Genomic DNA, 19,369 nt, shown 5'->3' with positions numbered 1-19,369 from the left:
TGATATCTGAGTGTGGTTTTGGTTTGTATTTGCCTGATGAGGAGCAATGTTGAGCATCTTTTCATGTGCCTGTTGGACATCTGGATGTCTTCTTTAGAGAAGTGTCTATTCATGTTTTCTGCCCATTTCTTCACTGGGTTATTTGATTTTTGGGTGTGGAGTTTGGTGAGCTCTTTATAGATTTTGGATACTAGCCCTTTGTCTGATATGTCATTTGCAAAAATCATTTCCCATTCCGTTGGTTGCCTTTTAGTTTTGTGGATTGTTTACTTTGCTGTGCAGAAGCTTTTTATCTTCATGAGGTCCCAATAGTTCATTTTTGCTTTTAATTCCCTTGCCTTTGGGGATGTGTCAAGGAAGAAATTGTTGCAGCTGAGGTCAGAGAGGTCTCTTCCTGCTTTCTCCTCTAGGGTTTTGATGGTTTCCTGTCTCACATTCAGGTCCTTTATCCATTTTGAGTTTATTTTTGTGAATGGTGTAAGAAAGTGGTCTAGTTTCATTCTTCTGCATGTTGCTGTCCAGTTCTCCCAGCACCATTTGTTAAAGAGACTGTCTTTTTTCCATTGGATGTTCTTTCCTGCTTTGTCAAAGATGAGTTGGCCATACATTTGTGGGTCTAGTTCTGGGGTTTCTATTCTATTCCATTGGTCTATGTGTCTGTTTTCGTGCCAATACCATGCTGTCTTGATGACTACAGCTTTGTAGTAGAGGCTAAAGTCTGGGATTGTGATGCCTCCTGCTTTTGTCTTCTTCAAAATTACTTTGGCTATTCTGGGCCTTTTGTTGTTCCAGATGAATTTTAGGATTGCTTGTTCTAGCTTCGAGAAGAATGCTGGTGCAATTTTGATTGGGATTGCATTGAATGTGTAGATAGTTTTGGGTAGTATTGACATTTTAACAATATTTATTCTTCCAACCCATGAGCACAGAATGTTTTTCCATTTCTTTATATCGTCTTCAATTTCCTTCATAAGCTTTCTATAGTTTTCATCATACAGATCTTGTACATCTTTGGTTAGACTTATTCCTGGGTATTTTATGCTTCTTGGTGCAATTGTGAATGGGATCAGTTTCTTTATTTGTCTTTCTGTTGCTTCATTATTAGTGTATAAGAAGAATGCAACTGATTTCTGTACATTGATTTTGTATCCTGCAACTTTGCTGAATTCATGTATCAGTTCTAGCAGACTTTTGGTGGAGTCTGTTGGGTTTTCCATGTAGAATATCATGTCATCTGCAAAAAGTGAAAGCTTGACTTCATCTTTGCCAATTTTGATGCCTTTGATTTCCTTTTGTTGTCTGATTGCTGATGCTAGCACTTCCAACACTATGTTAAACAACAGCGGTGAGGGTGGACATCCCTGTCGTGTTCCTGATCTCAGGGGGAAAGCTCTCAGTTTTTCCCCATTGAAGATGATGTTAGCTGTGGGCTTTTCATAAATGGCTTTTATGATGTTTAAGTATGTTCCTTCTATCCCGACTTTCTCCAGGGTTTTTATTAAGAAGTGTTGCTGAATTTGTCAAATGCTTTTTCTGCATCAATTGACAGGATCATATGGTTCTTATCTTTTCTTTTATTAATGTGATGTATCACGTTGATTGATTTGCGAATGTTGAACCAGCCCTGCATCCCAGAAATGAATCCCACTTGATCATGGTGACTAATTCCTTTTATATGCTGTTGAATTCGATTTGGTAGTATCGTATTGAGAATTTTGGCATCCATATTCATCAGGGATATTGGCCTGTAGTTCTCTTTTTTACTCGGTCTCTGTCTGGTTTCGGAATCAAAGTAATGCTGGCTCCATAGAATGAGTCTGGAAGTTTTCCTTCCCTTTCTATTTTTTGGAATAGCTTGAGAAGGATAGGTATTATCTCTGCTTTAAATGTCTGGTACAATTCCCCAGGGAAGCCATCTGGTCCTGGACTCTTATTTGTTGGGCGATTTTTGGTAACTGATCCAATTTCTTTGCTGGTTATGGGTCTGTTCAAGCTTTCTATTTCCTCCTGTTTGAGTTTTGGAAGTGTGTGGGTGCTGAGGAATTTGTCCATTTCTTCCAGGTTGTCCCGTTTGTTGGCATATAGTTGTTCATAGTATTCCCTGATAATTGCTTGTATTTCTGAGGGATTGGTTGTAATAATTCCATTTTCATTCATGATTTTATCTATTTGGGTCATCTCCCTTTTCTTTTAGAGAAGCCTGGCTAGTGGTTTATCAATTTTGTTTATTTTCTCAAAAAAACAACTCTTGGTTTCATTGATTTGCTCTACAGTTTTTTTAGATTCTATATTGTTTATTTCTGCTCTGATCTTTATTATTTCTCTTCTTCTGCTGGGTTTGGGGTGTCTTTGCTGGTCTGATCCTGTTTTCTTTAGGTGTGCTGTTAGATTTTGTATTTGGGATTTTTATTGTTACTTGAGATAGGCCTGGATTGCAATGTATTTTCCTCTCAGGACTCCCTTTGCTGCATCCCAAAGCGTTTGGATTGTTGTATTTTCATTTTCGTTGTTTCCATATATTTTTTAATTTCTTCTCTAATTGCCTGGTGGACCCATTCATTCTTTAGTAGGGTGTTCTTTAACCTCCATGCTTTTGGAGGTTTTCCAGACTTTTTCCTGTGGTTGATTTCAAGCTTCATAGCATTGTGGTCTGAAAGTTTGCATGGTACTATCTCAATTCTTGTATACTTATGAAGGGCTGTTTTGTGACCCAGTGTGTGATCTATATTGGAGAATGTTCCATGTGCACTCGAGATGAAAGTATATTCTGTTGCTTTGGGATGCAGAGTTCTAAATCCATCTGTCAAGTCCATCTGATCCAATGTATCATTCTGGGCCCTTGTTTCTTTATTGACCGTGTGTCTAGATGACCTATCCATTGTTGTAAATGGGGTATTAAAGTCCCCTGCAATTACCACATTCTTGTCAATAAGGTTGCTTATGTTTGTAATTGTTTTATATACTTGGGGGCTCCCATATTCGGCGCATAGACATTTATAATTGTTAGTTCTTCTTGATGGAAAGACCCTGTAATTATTGTATAATGCCCTTCTTTATCTGTTGATACAGCCTTTAAAGTCTAGTTTGTCTCATATAAGTATGGCTACTCCAGCTTTCTTTTGACTTCCAGTGGCATGATAAATAGTTCTCCATCCCCTCACTTTCAATCTGAAAGTGTCCTCAGGTCTAAAATGAGTCTCTTGTAGACACCAAGTAGATGGGTCTTGTTTTTTTTTTATCCATTCTGATACCCTATGTCTTTTGGTTGGCGCATTTAGTCCATTTACATTCAGTGTTATTATAGAAAGATACGGGTTTAGAGTCATTGTGATGTCTGTAGGTTTCATGCTTGTAGCGATGTCTCTGGTACTTTGTCTCACAGGATCCCCCTTAGGACCTCTTGTAGGGCTGGTTTAGTGGTGATGAATTCCTTCAGTTTTTGTTTGTTTGGGAAGACCTTTATTTATCCTTCTATTCTAAATGACAGATTTGCTGGATAGAGGATTCTCGGCTGCATATTTTTTCTGTTCATCACATTGAAGATTTCCTGCCATTCCTTTCTGGCCTGCCAAGTTTCAGTAGAGATTTGGTCATGAGTCTTATAGGTCTCCCTTTATATGTTAGAGCATGTTTATCCCTAGCTGCTTTCAGAATTTTCTCTTTATTCTTGTATTTTGCCAGTTTCACTATGATATGTAGTGCAGAAGATCGATTCGTTATGTCTGAAGGGAGTTCTCTGTGCCTCTTGGATTTCAATGCCTTTTTCCTTCCCCAGATCAGGGAAGTTCTCAGCTATGATTTCTTCTAGTACTTGTTTCCCTTTAGTGCATCACTTAGTTCTCTAATTTTCCCCTCATACTCCTGGATTTTTTCATCTCTCTTTTTCTCAGCTTCTTCTTTTTCCATAATTTTATCTTCTAGTTCACCTATTCTCTCCTCTGCCTCTTCAATCCGAACTGTGGTTGTCTCCATTTTATTTTGCAGCTCATTAATAGCATTTTTAGCTCCTCCTGGCTGTTCCTTAGTTCCTTGATCTCTGTAGCAATAGCTTCTCTGCTGTCCTTTATACTGTTTTTAAGCCCAGTGATTAATTTTATGACTATTATTCTAAATTCACTTTCTGTTGTATTGTTTAAATAGTTTTTGATCAGTTCGTTAGCTGTCGTTATTTCCTGGAGATTTTTTTTGAGGGGAATTCTCCTGTTTCGTCATTTTGGATAGTCCCTGGAGTGGTGCAGGACTGCAGGGCACTTCCCCTGTACTGTCTTGAATAACTTGCGTTGGTGGGCGAGGCTTCAGTCAGACCCGATGTCTGCCCCCAGCCCACCGCTGGGGCCACAGTCAGACTGGTGTGTGCCTTCTCTTCCCCTCTCCTAGGGGCGGGATTCACTGTGGGGTGGCGTGGCCCATCTGGGCTACTTGCACACTGCCAGGCTTGTGGTGCTGGGGATCTGGTGTATTAGCTGGGGTGGATCGGCAAGGTGCACAGGGGCGGGAGGGGCAGGCTCAGCTCGCTTTTCCTTTGGAGATCCGCTTCGTGAGGGGCCCGGGAAGGAGTCGGACCTTCGGAGGGATGGATCCGCAGAAGCACAGCATTGGGTGTTTGCGCGGTGCAAGCAAGTTCCCTGACAGGAACTGGTTCCTTTTGGCATTTTGGCTGGGGGATGGGTGAGGGAGATGGCACTGGCAAGCACCTTGGTTCCCCGCCAAGCTGCGCTCTGTTGTCCGGGGCTCAACAACTCTCCCTCCCGTTGTCCTCCAGCACCCCCCCCCGCCCCGTTCTCCGAGCAGATCTGTTAACTTATAACCTTCCAGATGTTAAATCCTGCTTGCTGTCAGAACACACTCCGTCCGGCCCCTCCATTTTTGCAAGCCAGACTCGGGGGCTCTGCTTTGCCAGCAGGCTGCCCCTCCACCCCGGCTTAAAAGGAACTTTCTTAAGGGCACCTGAGTGGCTCAGTTGGTTAAACATCCCACTTCAGCTCAGGTCATGATCTCACGGTTCATGAGTTTGAGCCCTGTGTTAGGCTCTGTGCTCTTGGTGCAGAGCCCGCCTCAGATGGTCTGTCTCCCTCTCTTTCTTGCCCCTTCCCAACTCATGCTCACCCTCTCTCTCAAAAATTAAATAAGTGTTAAAAATAAATAAATGAATAAAAGGAATTTTCTTAAAACAGTATACTGAATAGTGTAACCCAGCACCTGTGGCTAATATTGACAGTATCCTCCAGTTGAATTTAGGTTATTAGATGTGGTTTTGTTGTGTTATTTTTAAGTTGGAAAAAGTAAACAATTGTTCCAAGCTTATTATATATATTATTTTGTAGTGGTCAAATTTGGATATTTATGATTTCTTTCACTTATAAATTTCACTCATCCTCACAGTCACAGAGATGGATATTTTGAAATAAAATAAAATAATTACTTTTGGCCAGGAATGTTTTATCAAAAACTATCTTTTAAAAAAAAAATTTTTGGGGGGCACCTGGGTGGCGCAGTCGGTTAAGCATCCGACTTCAGCCAGGTCACGATCTCGCGGTCTGTGAGTTTGAGCCCCGCGTCAGGCTCTGGGCTGATGGCTCAGAGCCTGGAGCCTGTTTCCGATTCTGTGTCTCCCTCTCTCTCTGCCCCTCCCCCGTTCATGCTCTGTCTCTCTCTGTCCCAAAATAAATAAATAAACGTTGAAAAAAAAAATTTTTTTTTTTAATTTTTTTAACGTTTATTTATTTTTGAGACAGAGAGAGACAGAGCATGAATGGGGGAGGGGCAGAGAGAGAGGGAGACACAGAATCGGAAACAGGCTCCAGGCTCTGAGCCATCAGCCCAGAGCCCGACGCGGGGCTCGAACTCAACGGACCGCGAGATCGTGACCTGGCTGAAGTCGGACGCTTAACCGACTGCGCCACCCAGGCGCCCAAAAACTATCTTGATGAGACTTGTGATTTATGGAAAAGAAATGTGAACATATCCAGGGATTCCAAGATACAATGTAAAGCTTCCAGGCATTGGAGATCCACATTGCATCCTTTACAAAATTTTTTTTTAATGTTCTTATTTTTAACAGTGCACATGTGCCTGCGTGAGAGAGAGCATGAGTGGGGGGGGGGGCGGGCAGAGAGAGAGAGAGACAGACAGACAGACAGAATCCAAAGCAAGCTTCAGGCTCTGAGCTGTCAGCAAAGAGCCTGACTCGAGGCTTGAACTCACAGACCATGAGCTCATGACCTGAGCCAAAGTCGGATTCTCAACTGACTGAGCCACCCAGGTGCCCCTCCATGTTGCATCTTTAAAATACATGCAGAATTGCTCCAAACTGCTCAAAGCTGTCTACAGCAGCCAAGAGGATGCAGCTGATTTTTGTATCCTGTTTTCCTAGAGACCATTCCAAACCTGTATCACACAGATGTGCATATGGCACAGAGGTTGGGGAGGACTCAGATTCTCACTGTATCTCCTATCACGGAAGTCTGAGCCTCAGGACACTGTTATTGTGGCTTCAAGTTGACTCTGTGCCCTGAGCTGTGTCTAAGCACACCCTGCAGTTTGCTGGGTTGGTTACAAGTTGTCTTGTTGATTGACGTAAAGCTCCTGTTACATAGGCCTCCCGTCACTTCCTTCTCAAATTTTCCTTGTCCCCTCCTGATTCCATCCATATGCTTTTTCCTCTGCAGGAGACATTGCTTCCACTACTGCTCACCCCAGCCATGACCCATGCTGCACCCCAGTTACCCTGAATACGTTCCTCAGCTGGGGGCTTAGTCAGCCCCTCCAAGAGAGCCACCCAAGGGCTCCCTGACTAGAGCTGTGCTCAGGTGATCTGTTTCAGGGATCTCCTCCTAGGTGACTTTTTATTGTGTGTTTATTTCATATGTATCTTCCAGAGAATAATTAGGATCGATGGAGGCAGAGACCGCAAAGTTCTTACTCACACAGGCATGCTGCAAACACCCCCTTGCACCTGGTGAACAGGACAGAGATTCCCCAGAGACAGGACAACGGGTGTACATGGGGGAGGGTGCAGGATCTGTATCTATGCAGCCTGCTCCATGCCCAGCTCTGCCCTTCACACCGCATGACCCACATGACAAACCTCTCTAGGAGTCCCTTTCCTCATGTCTAAAATAGGAGTGACAGTCATTCCAGCACCATCCTCAAGGGGTGCTTGTGAAGACAGAAGTAGTATTTGCCTAAGGTCCTCGCAAGGTGCTTGTCCTGTTATCACTAAATGTGTGGAGGCCTGGCCCCGCATTACTGGGTCACGACCTCACTCAGCAGGCCTGAGCCTCCATGCAGCTCTGAGGTCCATGCTAGGACCACTGTCGCCACAGCTGTCACCCCCCCCCCCCCATTGCCACAGCCACTCCCAAACTCTGTCTTTTGTGTATGGTGTAAGAAAGTGGTCCAGGCTCATTCTTCTGCATGTCGCTGTCCGGTTTTCCCAGCACCACTTGCTGAAGAGACTGTCTTTTTTAAATTTTTTTTTTCAACGTTTATTTATTTTTGGGACAGAGAGAGACAGAGCATGAACGGGGGAGGGGCAGAGAGAGAGGGAGACACAGAATCGGAAACAGGCTCCAGGCTCTGAGCCATCAGCCCAGAGCTCGACACGGGGCTCGAACTCACGGACCGCGAGATCGTGACCTGGCTGAAGTCGGACGCTTAACCGACTGCGCCACCCAGGCGCCCCTGAAGAGACTGTCTTTATTCCATTGGGTATTCTTTCCTGCTTTGTCACAGATTAGTTGGCCATACATTTGTGGGTCCATTTCTGGGTTCTCTATTCTGTTCCATTGATCTGAGTGTTTTCGTGCCAGTACCAGTCAGCCTCTATCATGGGCATTCTTTTCTCAGTTCTACGTTGTGTGCCTGCCTTTTGTTTTCCTTAAAGCACAGATGTCTAGGGGCGCCTGGGTGGCTCAGTTGGTTGGGCAGCTGACCAGCTCAGGTCATGATCTCATGGTTCATGAGTTCGAGCCCTGTGTCGGGCTCTGTGCTGACAGCTCAGAGCCTGGAGCCTGCTTCGGATTCTGTGTCTCCCTCTCTCTGCCCCTTTCCCGCTCATGTTCTGTTTCTCTCTGTCTCTCAAAAATGAATAAACGTAAAAAAAAATTAAAAAAAAGCACAGATGTCTAGGGGCTGGATGTCTCTACTGGGGACATGGGATACACAGTAGTGCTGTGGTGTCCCTGCCCTCCTGGCACGTTCATTGTACAGTCTCTCAGGTTCTTCCAAAGAACACAACCCCCCCCCCACCCATGCTCGCCCACGTGTCCCAAGCACTTAACTGGCAATTGTCCATTTAATCCAAACTTGTAAAGTGAGTTCAGTCACCTCTGCACGCAGCCTGTCTGAAGAGAGGTTAGTAAATTTCTTGTCCAAAACCAGGAAGAAAAGCCTGTTTAGCCCCATAGTCACTGAGGACATGGGATAAGTCACCAAGACAACTTCCTAAGGAACAGAACTCACACTTGAATCCTTAGTGGTCACTTCCTACGTCGTTCCTTCAATGAACATATATCATTCTAAACAGACTCAAAGTTTTCCATCGAATGCAAGATGGTTCACTCCACAGCTAATCGAAGTGGGCAAGCCTAACCATAATCCCAGAAGGAGGTGAGCACCAAGGACTTCTGGGCATCACAGCTTTGGGGGCAGCACCAGGGAGCGGTTGATACCAGCCTGCACAGCACAGTCTAAAGATGCTGCCCTGCCCAGTGCAAGATAGGGACCTCTCTGGCCAAGATACCCCACCACTGAGATTCCTGGGACAGTGCAGATTGTGCCCAGGGCCCTGCAATAAAGGCAGAGAGACACGGGGATGGTGAGGCTGAAGTCATTGTCCTGTTGTGCCCTCAGATAAGAAGGAAATGACTGAGCCTCCCCTGATTCATGGACAGCAGATCACCTGGACAGAGAGGGAGGAGTAGGGGAGGGGAGCTCGTAGGCTTTGATGGACATGCCCCTGGAGCTCTGCTTCCTGAGGAACCCACTTGCCCTATTCAATGGGACATGCAGATCCTTCTCCTACCCTTGGAGGGAGCCCCATCTGAGCTAGGACTGTGCCCCAGGGGCTCTAGCAGGGCAGGCCCACCACACCCCCTGCTGCCTGAGGGCCAGAGGCACCTACACAAAGGGGACCCTGGAGAGACAGAACTGCACCACATGCTCTGTCCGCTGCCCCCTCTTCACAGCCAGGGGTCTCCTTACTGCCCACGAGCTTCCTCTTCAGGCTGCAGCCTCTTTTCCGTGGCGAAGCCCTGACCTCAGCGAAATGGCCTCCATGGTGGAGATCCCTGTAGAGGGGGGCCAGAGGGAAGCCGTGCTCAGACAACACTTGTTCCAGATTGAGGACATCAGAAGGACAAAGGACAGTGATGGACTGGCCGAGACCAACCAGCTTCCCACTATGGCAGTCATGAGGGGTGGACAATCTTCACCTCACCCTGCAGTTCCTCCCATGCTGTCATCCCTGACTAGGGGGAGAGGACAATGCAGGGATGTGTCCTCAGGGACAGAGAGACAGCTCTCAGCATATTTCATGGGTGTTCCACTCTGGCAGACTTGAGCCCTCCTTGTAACAAGCCAGTTACCCTCAGCCTAAGATCGGACCCAGGGATCAACTGGGTCTACTCTTTGGAGGTGTACATATAGAAGCAGGAGACTGGGAGTGAGCAAGAGTTTTGAGGGGACAGCTTTTTCCCTAGGCAAGCTGGTCCTAGGAGCTAACATGCTTCCAGTGCAGGACAGAGTGATCTTCTGACCAAGAGCCCCAGACAGTGAGGACGGCTGAGTCAGCAGGCCACACTCAGGACTTTAGAAATGGAGGTGCAGCAACACACCCAGTTCCAGGAGACCATAAGAGAAAGGATGGCCATGCGTGACCACCCTCCACCACCCCACCCCACGGACACATCCCTGGAACTCAGCAGCCAATTACCCACGAAGCACAGTGACAAGGAAGGCTCTGGGCAGTGAATAGGTGCAGGCAGCCCATGGGTTTTAATCTCACTTCCCTGTGAGCCCTGAGCACAATGCAGGCCCCAAGCCATTGCCTCATGCTGGGCAGTAATACTCAACATCTCCAGGCTCAAGCCGCAGAGAGAGAGAGAGAGAGATGCTGGGCTGCCTAACCTGGAGCCTAAGAATCTCTCTGAGATCCCTTAAAATCGGTTATAATTCTGTGGGTCAGGAGTTTGGGAACATGGCCCAGGTGTTTCTACGACCAAGCTGCTCCCTGGTTGCCAACACTGTTGCTGTTTCCAGTGTAGGTGATGGTAGCCATCTGTCCTGGGCTCTTGGATACGGAGGGTGGCTGAGTCAGCCCTGCCTGGGCCACACACACCCTGGCATGGGAAGGAACAGGTAGAACAGAAAGCCAGGTGAGTGATGGGGTGGAACAGAGCTGAGAGGTCCCCCACAAATCTTCCACCCAGGGCAGGTCGGCGGTCACCTGTGCAGACTGAGGAGGACAAGGGCGAAAGGAACACAGGACATGGTGCAGATACTCAAGGGTTCTGCCCCCCTGAGACTCCAGTGGGCCCCCCCCCGGCCAAGTATCTCTTATTCTCTCCCTGGGTACCTATGGAGAGAGGGGTTTCTACATTCAAATAGTACTTGCTCCCAGACACTCCTGGGCAATGTTATCTGTGTCAGAATAATGCCCACCCCCCTAGATACTCATGTTCTAATCCTTGGAATCTGCCCAATGTTGCCTTGTATGGGGAAAGGTAATTAAAGTTGTAAACCAGGGTGTGAGAGCAACCTGGCTGCAATACCTCCTCTTTCCACCATACTCAAGGTGTTCTCCCCCAGTGTAGCCCTGGGATTGCTACCAAGCCTAGGGGCGGCTCCCTCCCCACCAGGCATGGGAGGTGGTAGCTCTTTTCTAGAGAAAGTCTGGCAACCTTGAAAATTCTGTTTTTTTAATTTCTAAGGCTGTTTTGCAAAGTAGAAACTGGCTCTCTGGAACTCTCCTTGGTCTGTGGTCCGGACAGGTTTTCTCATATCCAAATACACATCCCACAGCCTCTCTATCTTCCTTCGGTTTCTCCACCAAAGGACTTCCCCCACTCTATGCCTGTGCTGCCCATTTTATTTCTCCCAATTCACATACACACACTCTGTCCCGCCTAGCTGTCTCTTTGCATCTGTGGAGATTTTTCTGTCCCTCTGCAGCCTGTATTCCTGGTATTCCAAGTGTTGTGACCTCAATACTGCTGTGTTTGAGGGACAAGGGAAATTCTGATCCCCCTCCTCTGCCATCTTAACTCCTCCCGCCTCCTTTTACTTTCCTTTTCACAATTTCAGAGTTGGGTGCCAATTGACTAGGTCACCCAGGACCCGCAAGAATACTTGTTTTCAATGTGAAGATGTTCGAAGGCTAATAAAATGGCCATAGTGTCCAGAAAAGAATGGGAAAGTTAGAATGGGTTTTTGTATTTCTAATTTGGGGCTATGATAAGTTCCAGTAGTCTCTTAGTGGAGACATCATATAGGTATACAGTTGACCCTTGAACAAGATGGGTTTGGACTGTGGGAGTCCACTGATGCACAGATTTTTTTCAATAAATACAGTACCATCCTGTAAATATATTTTCTCTTCCTTATGATTTTCTTTTTCTTCTTGTTTTTGTTTAATTCTTTATTTTCAGAGAATGAGAGGACAGAGCACATGAGTAGGGGAAGCGGGGGCAGAGAGAGAATCTTCATCAGGCTCCACACTGCCAGCGTTGAACCCAGGAAGTATAGATCATGACCTGAGCCAAAGTCAAGAGCCTGACCCTGAACCGACAGTGCCACCCAGCACCCCTTCCTTACGATTATCTTACTAACATTTCGTTAGTTTATAGTGTAAGAATACAGTATGTAATACATATAACTGAGAAAAAATGCATTACTCGACTGTTTATATTGTTGGTAAGGTCAGCTTTCCGTTATCCTAACCCTGACCTTCCATGCTCAGTTTACAGAGTTAATGGCCAAATGAGGCTGAAAGGTAGATTAGATCTAGAGAGCATATACAAGGGCTTCTGCTTTAATATTTCGGTTATATATATATATATATATATATATATATGTGTGTATATATATATATATATGTGTGTGTATATATATATATATATTGATTTTTAAGTGTAATTGCTTTTAAAGTAGGAAATTCAGTAGGAGATTTTTTTTTTGATTTTGTTTTTGAGGATTCAAAAGATACTTGTGGATTTTCGAATGCATGGCCATCAGAGTCCGTAACCCTTGCTTTGCTCAAAGGTCAACAGTATAGTGATTTGGTACTTTTGAGATCTTCTCAGTGAGATTAGTGTAAATGTTTTGACCTTAATTAATTGGTCCTTGTATGCTGAGTACATATGAAGCAGTTAGATACTGAGTGTACAAGTGGAGGGGTTAGGTTGTAGTGGTTGGAGCAGAAAAGTAAGTCAACAGCAATCCATTATAAGTCAGTATAAAGGCTTCGTCAATAGAAAATGGACAATGTTAGTTGAGAGAATATCGGGGGCGTTTGTAGTGAGGATGAGGATGAGAGTGGGAGTGGGAATTCTGGTAGTCAGAAAAGATGTGAGAGTGGCAAAAGGTGCCAAGTGAAAGATGAGAAGGACCAGTCATGTAGACCGTGGCGAGGGACGTTCCGGATACAGAGGACCACAGATCATCATTTTACTCCAGTGTCTTAGAGTGACCAAGATGTAGAAAGACCCACTCCATCATCATAATCATTATTATTGTTGTGTGCAGAAAAGAAAATGTGCATACTGAAATAAGTGCTTGGCACATTTTAGGTGACTAAGACATAAATGTTCTTATACTTGCCATTTGAATGCTTACTACATGTTTGGAAGAGTTCCATACCTATATCTACAATTTTTTTGCTATTGGTTAATCATAATTTTAAGAAAAGTTTTTCTTACTACTTTGCCATTCGATCCAACCTTTCTTTCATCAAGAGAAAGGTCAAGCCTTTGTTTACCTAAAGGAAGCAGCAGCTACAACAGTGTTTTGTTTATACCCAACATGATATACTCCGAAGTTTATCATGTGAGGTATGAATTGACACTGAAACAAATGTCTGCCATGTTATTAGAAGCAGTTTAAATTTATAGCAAGTACACTTTAAAAGAATTAGTTTTGATACTTATTTCAAATGTCCTTTTATTTTGGTCGGGAATGCAAAGGAAGGTGTTTTGTTAGTTCCTTTTTGAAATCTGCATACAAGTCAGGCTTCTGCCTTTGAAAGTATTTATTCTGGCCTTCCATGTTCAGTTTAGAGAGTCAATAGCCAAATGAAGATTAAAAGGTACGCTGAATCAAGAGAGCATATATGAGGTTTTGTATTTAAATCTTTTGGTTTTCAATACGTTTTTCTTATTTGTAAGTCTGATTGTTATTAAAATTGTAATTCAGATATTTTCTTGGAAAAGGATTAGGAAGTCTTCACGCAATTCATTACTGATGCTACTTTTAACAGAGTATGTCTGAGAAGCCCAACAAATATGTTCCTCATCTCTCTGGAGCTGTGGATCAGAAAGGGCAAGTATATTAAATGGACAAGTAGAAGGTAAGAACTGTATTTTATTCAAAGGTTATTTGACAGAATGTTGATTTAAAACAGGAATACTGATATATTCTAATATCTAAAGAAAACCGCCTGTTAAGTGCATAGGAAAGAGAAAGAGATGTGAAAAGGAGATAAGTTGCATATCTTATGTGGTGTCGGCAACAGATTATATTGAGAGTGCCACCAAAGGAGCTAAATGACTAGTTCCTTTTCAAGACCCTGGAAGGCCTAAGGAACCTCAGGAAAGAAGAGAAGAGCCAAAGAGGGAATGATGAGAATGGTGGAGACTACAGGGAGTAAATGAAGGAAAGTAAGCCGGTGTGTATTGTGTTTCTACTGGAAGGTGGTAAAATACACTAGTTCTTTAAAGGGAAGAGCAGACTATTTGAAAGGCAGCAACACTATCAGGTGAGCTTCTAGTACCAGAATTTTTCAGAGTAGTATCCCAAAATGTTCCCACTCCTACTGTTATCCTCACTGTTGGGAAGACATTAAGGACTGACCTAGCTGATGATGCAGAGTTATGTCCTAACTACCATGGATAAACATAAACATTTGTAGTCAGCGATAAATGTATATACGTTAATGCCGTATAAAATGGGGGTACTTCATACGGTAGTATCATTTAGGGCAAAATAAAAGAATTGGAAGGAGGGTCAGATAGGGAGACATCAAGATAACTCATCTGACATTTTGGATTCAGTATTTTTGACTTTTATTTTGGCAATAACTGCCTTTACTAGGTGAACTATTTTTTAATTTTCTAAGAAATTAAGGAAAAGAAACAAAAAAACTATAATCAGTAGTATGTTTTTATACTCTGTCTGATAGTTCTGATTGTTCTAGAATGATCCCTGTTACTTCTTGGATTCCTAGCTGCCAGAAAAATGTACTAAGTCCTAGTTAGTTGGAGAAAATAACTGATTTTTCATATTTGAGAGGAACTTGTATATGGTAGAACATAGTGGCAATCACCAGGATTCTCTTTTTTTTTTTCTGAGTAAAATAGGATTGTTGCTTGTTTCACACTTTCTGACATCATGATTTCATCTATTCCTTTTAAACATTTCTTCAAATGGATATATAGGAATGTAGGAATTTTCAAGGCAAATACCAAGAAAAAGAGATTCCAGGAAAGGTACTCTGTGACATAAACTTCTGACTGTAACCACGTGTAGGACATCAACCCAAATAATAAAAATTTCATATAACGCAGTTGTGTTAGAGGCACCCCAATGACACCCAGATTTGATTATTCACGAGAAGAGCTCACAGGACTCAGCATATAGTTGTAGTCATGCCTGTGGTTTGGTATGGGGACAGGCTAGAAAGGCCAGTCAGCACCGAGAAATGGTGCATGAGGAGACCAAGCGCAGGCGTCCAGGAATCCTTTCTCTATGCAATTAGTAGGATGTGCTTAATTCCTCCGCATCAAATTAGGACAGCAGAAGTGAAATGTCTGCCAGTACGAGGCTTATGGATACTCAGTGCCCAAGGTTTCATCAAATGCTAATCACATAGGCATCTTCTCCTTAACATGTACCAAACTTCCAGGTTTCCAGAAGAAAATCAAGTGTACGGCCTTAAGCACATTGATTGTACCAGCACTTAGGCACGGTGAGACACTTAGTCAGCTAGGGAATGGTAGGAACCCTCCTTAAATCCAAGATCCCAGGGAACAACCAAGGGCCACTCATTCAAGTAGGATGTTCTGAGGGTAGCCATCTTTGGCCTGCTGGATGAAACCTGTTCTGTATAGGAATTATAGCCCTGACTTAATTTTTGGTGATGTCTTAAAATTTTATTTTCCTATCAAGTAATGTGATGGTTACCACGGTACTGGTTTCAGTTTCATCATCCATATGAAGTAGGTATTTGTACAAAAATTACTAGGGCAATATTAGGTCATTATAATCTTTTTTTTATGTGTTTAAGCTTTCATTATGATTCATAGATATGATAAGCATAATGATTTTTGACTTAAAATTAGAATAAAATCTCTTAATTATGTGGAAAACCCAGGTTTGATCCCTATACTGCTGAACGCCTGTTTATAGTTATAAGATATTTGATCATATTCATCAATTGTTTTCTTGCCTAAGTATACAAATAACTTTTGTATTTTTGTATTTTGCTTCATGTATTTTCATATACTTCCATAGGGGAGACAGTACCCATATTGTGTTACTTTGATCTCTATCTTAATTTTCAAGGTGACTATATCATGCATTAATATATGCTAAGAGTAGCTTCAATGGATACCATGTTTTGTTGTTGGTGTTTTATACATTTAATAAGCCTTATTTTCTTACAGCAGTTTTTGGTTCACAGCAAAATATAATAGAAAGTACAGAGAGTCTCCATATACCATACCCCCATACATGCCTAGCCTCCCCTGTTGTCAACATCTTGCAAAACAGTGGTCCATATTTAGTAGTATATATTTTTCAGTTCCTTGGTTTAGTTTTGAGCGAGAGAGCATGCATGTGTGTGAGCAGCCAAGGGGCAGAGGGAGAGGGGGGAAAGAATCCTGTGCTGTCAGCACAGAGCCTGATGCAGGACTTGATCCCATGAACTGTGAGATCATGACCTGAGCTCAGATCCAGACTTGGACGCTGAACCAACTGAGCCACTCAGGCACCCTGAGAACAGTGGTGCATTTTATATGGACACTAACTCATCATTTTGAGGCCCAGTCTCTAATTTGCATTAGTGTTCATCCTTGGTGTTATACATTCTATGAGTTTTCACAAATGTGTAATGATGTGAATCCACCTTTGTGGTATCATGTGAAAGAGTTTCACTGCCTTAAAAGTCCTCTGTGCTGTGCCCCTTTATCCCTACATTCACCCCAACCCTTACCTCCATAGCCTTGCTCTTTCCAGAGGGTCATATAGTTAGAATCATACAGTGGATATCTTTGAATGTTTAGAAAATTAAAATTCCCTGGTAATTGAAGGTAGGCATTCAAGATATTCTTTGCCCTTTGTTTTGTTTTGTTGCTCATTAGTAGAGGATCTGATGACCTATGGCTTCCATGAAAAAAAAGCAAAGTATCTCTAGATGTGTGTCACCTAATGGAGAGGGTTGAGAAAAATGACATCATGAACCACTACATAGCACTCACATTGGGAGCATCCTCCTCTGTGATGTGCGGTGGGTGTAGATAGACTCTAGCAATGGAAGGAGACAGTCCCAAGAGGTTAGAACTTTATCAAAGTGGAATGCCAAATCCTTCTTACTTACCTTGCCATTGGAAATAAGGTCAGGGAGAGCCTGTTTGCTATGCTTTGGCCATGCCGCAAAGTACAATAGCTATAGAGCACACTTTGTGCGGGGGTGTTTCATCCTAAAACTGAACACTCACTACTGAAGGCTGGGTAAGTTCTGCTGTGTTACAGCAAAATAAACATACTCTCTTTTAACTCCTCTAATACTGGATGTCCAGAAAAATCATGCTAGTTTCAGATTGACATTGTCAGCTTACGATAATCATTCTCCTAACGATACCAATTTCCTCCAGTGTCATAGAGTCGGTCAGTGATGGTCAATGTAAACATCAGTTCACCTGTAGGTGTCAAATTCGGATAAAACCTATTTTTGCTTTTGGTCTTAATAAAGAGGAGAAAGTAAGATTTCTTAGTTCTTGAACCCTACCAATCGTATAATTACCATTCAGTGTAGTGTGGTTTCCAGGTGTGGTCTCAAAGCAATACTTTTTAACAAATCATAAGCCGTGCACTTGTAATTTTCTCTATTTTTCGATTGTTGATTTAACAAGTATTTTGCTTTTTTTCTTTACGAGCAGATAAGAATGCTGAGGAAGACTCTATAATGAGGTAGGATTTTTATGGATTTGTAAAAATGACATTTGTTGGGGCATCTGGGGGGCTCAGTCGGTTAAGGGTGTGACTCTTGATTTCACCTCAGGTTTGTGAGTTCAAGCCCCACATCAGGTTTTGCGCTGACAGCCTCCTTGGGATATCTTTCCCTCTCTCTGTGTGCACTCACCCTCAAAGTATAAAGGAATGAAATGAAATGAAACGGAAAATGAAAGGAAATGAAATGAATGAACTGAAAAGTATGTGTTTCCTAAGGGAATGTAGAGAACAAAAGCAGTTGTTGAGTGTTCTACCCTGGAGTAGACACTATATCCTATGGGTAACAACTGTTCAGTTATATAGTCATTGCATAGCTTTGCAAAGTAGCTGTGTTATTGTAGCCTACTTTTTATTTCTTTGGCAAGTGTGGTTCAGGGAGGTGGATTACTCGCCCCATGATTCCATAGTTAATGGGTAGCTGAGGGGTTTGCCCGTCAGCTTGTGTAGTTTCCACATCCATTCTCTGGTTCCTCAGCAACACTGAGATGAAGATACAGATCCTAGGGCAGATCAACTCAGAATGTCAAAGGTAAGGATGTCGGAACTCTAATTTAGGGTTTTCTTAAGAACCCAGGTTAGTCCAAGCATTTGCCCTTATATATTTGACCACTAGTGCTAACAAAAGTAATTAGTGCAGTGGTAACTAGTCCTTTGTTTTTGCCATCAGATATTTTAGGGTGGATGTCAGCTATGGCCATGGTGTCACGGCTTTTACATAATAAGCAAGATCTAGTCAGGCAGCTCCTTAGATATGGTGATATTCCCTCTCTTGAGACAAATGAGTTTTCTGTAAGGGAAGGATGTCTAATTGTAGACCATGTTACGTTAATTAAATTCAGCCTCTCTTTCGAGGATTTTGCTATATGATTCTCTGTTGCCTAAGTTCCCAGTCTGGATTCCCTTTGGGCTAGTACCCTTGACTAGTTCTAGGAAGCTTTTTCTTTGTTTGGAGATGTGTTTCCCCATGACTTTTCTGTACTGTGTTTTTGCCTTTTAACTTTCTTCCCTGGTTTTCTTGGTATTTCTTTTTTTTTCCCATTAATTTTTCCACTTCTGCCAGCGAAGGACTCTCCATTTTTCCAGAGGCCAAATCAAAAGCACGTAGAATCTCACGATTTAGGGAACCTCAGAGATTAATTCATCAAAATACCCTCTGGTACTTCAACCTCTATTTAACCTCCTTGCCCAATGGTTGTTTCCATGGAGAATTTGAAACGCAAAAGAGATTGAAGTGACCTATTTGAATATGATAAGTGACAGAAATGAGATTTAAATTCGGGTTTTCTTTCTTTCTTTCCTTTCTTTCTTTGTTTTTTTGTCTTCATCTGACAGGCAAATATTTTAATAATAGAAAGCTGGGGAGTGGGTCTAATGAATACAATGAAGGAGGGTAAGAATCGAATTAGCAGAGGAGACCAGGTTTCAAGAAGAACAACACTGAATGGGCTAGGAATAAGAGTTTTAGAAGAGATGTCAGAATGTGGGGGTTTATGCCAAGTGAGATAAAGGTGAAAGACAGGAATGAAGGACCCAGATTTAGGGGAGTTGTTTAGAAATACATATTAAATAGAGAATTCAAGGGGCACCTGAGTGGCTCAGTCGGTTAAGCATCCAACTTCGGCTCAGGTCATGATCTCGTGGTTTGTGGGTTCAAGCCCCACGTCGGGCTCTGTGCTGACGGCTCAGAGCCTGGGCCTGTTTCAGATTCTGTGTCTCCCTCTCCCTCTGCCCCTCCCCCGTTCATGCTCTCTCTCTGTCTCAAAAATAAATAAACGTTAAAAAAAATTTAAATAGAGAATTCAAGAGGATGCTGACCAGGTTTCTGCTTTTGTGTGTGTTGGGTTCATTGAAGGTGCGAGCATACCTCAGATTTTCTGATGAGAGAGATTAAAAATCATTTGAGCTGCTGGGAAGAGTCTGTTTA

At 43.1% G+C, this 19,369-nt stretch overlaps 1 protein-coding gene across 8 annotated transcripts in view; it reads left to right on the top strand.

The window, feature by feature from the left end:
• Nucleotides 1–19,369, top strand: part of LOC123585331 (ankyrin repeat domain-containing protein 26-like) — a 184,263-nt gene that overhangs the window by 63,090 nt on the left and 101,804 nt on the right. Inside the window, exons 5-7 of one of the 8 annotated variants that reach the window (XR_006706071.1) lie at nucleotides 13,475–13,564; nucleotides 14,975–14,977; nucleotides 17,370–17,403. The exons of 5 other annotated variants lie outside the window; for them this stretch is intronic. Coding sequence is in view for 1 of the 3 variants with exons in the window: in XM_045453368.1 (XP_045309324.1) it covers nucleotides 13,475–13,549 (75 nt within the window). In the remaining 2 variants the exon portion in view is untranslated. Of the gene's footprint in view, nucleotides 1–13,474; nucleotides 14,882–14,974; nucleotides 14,978–17,366; nucleotides 17,404–19,369 lie in introns of those variants that run through there. 2 more of the 8 variants (XM_045453368.1, XR_006706073.1) reach the window with 2 other exon arrangements.

This window comes from Leopardus geoffroyi, chromosome C3, assembly GCF_018350155.1.
Source record: "Leopardus geoffroyi isolate Oge1 chromosome C3, O.geoffroyi_Oge1_pat1.0, whole genome shotgun sequence".
NCBI classification, from domain to species: Eukaryota; Metazoa; Chordata; class Mammalia; order Carnivora; family Felidae; genus Leopardus; species Leopardus geoffroyi.
This window is presented reverse-complemented; position numbering and strand designations above follow the sequence as displayed.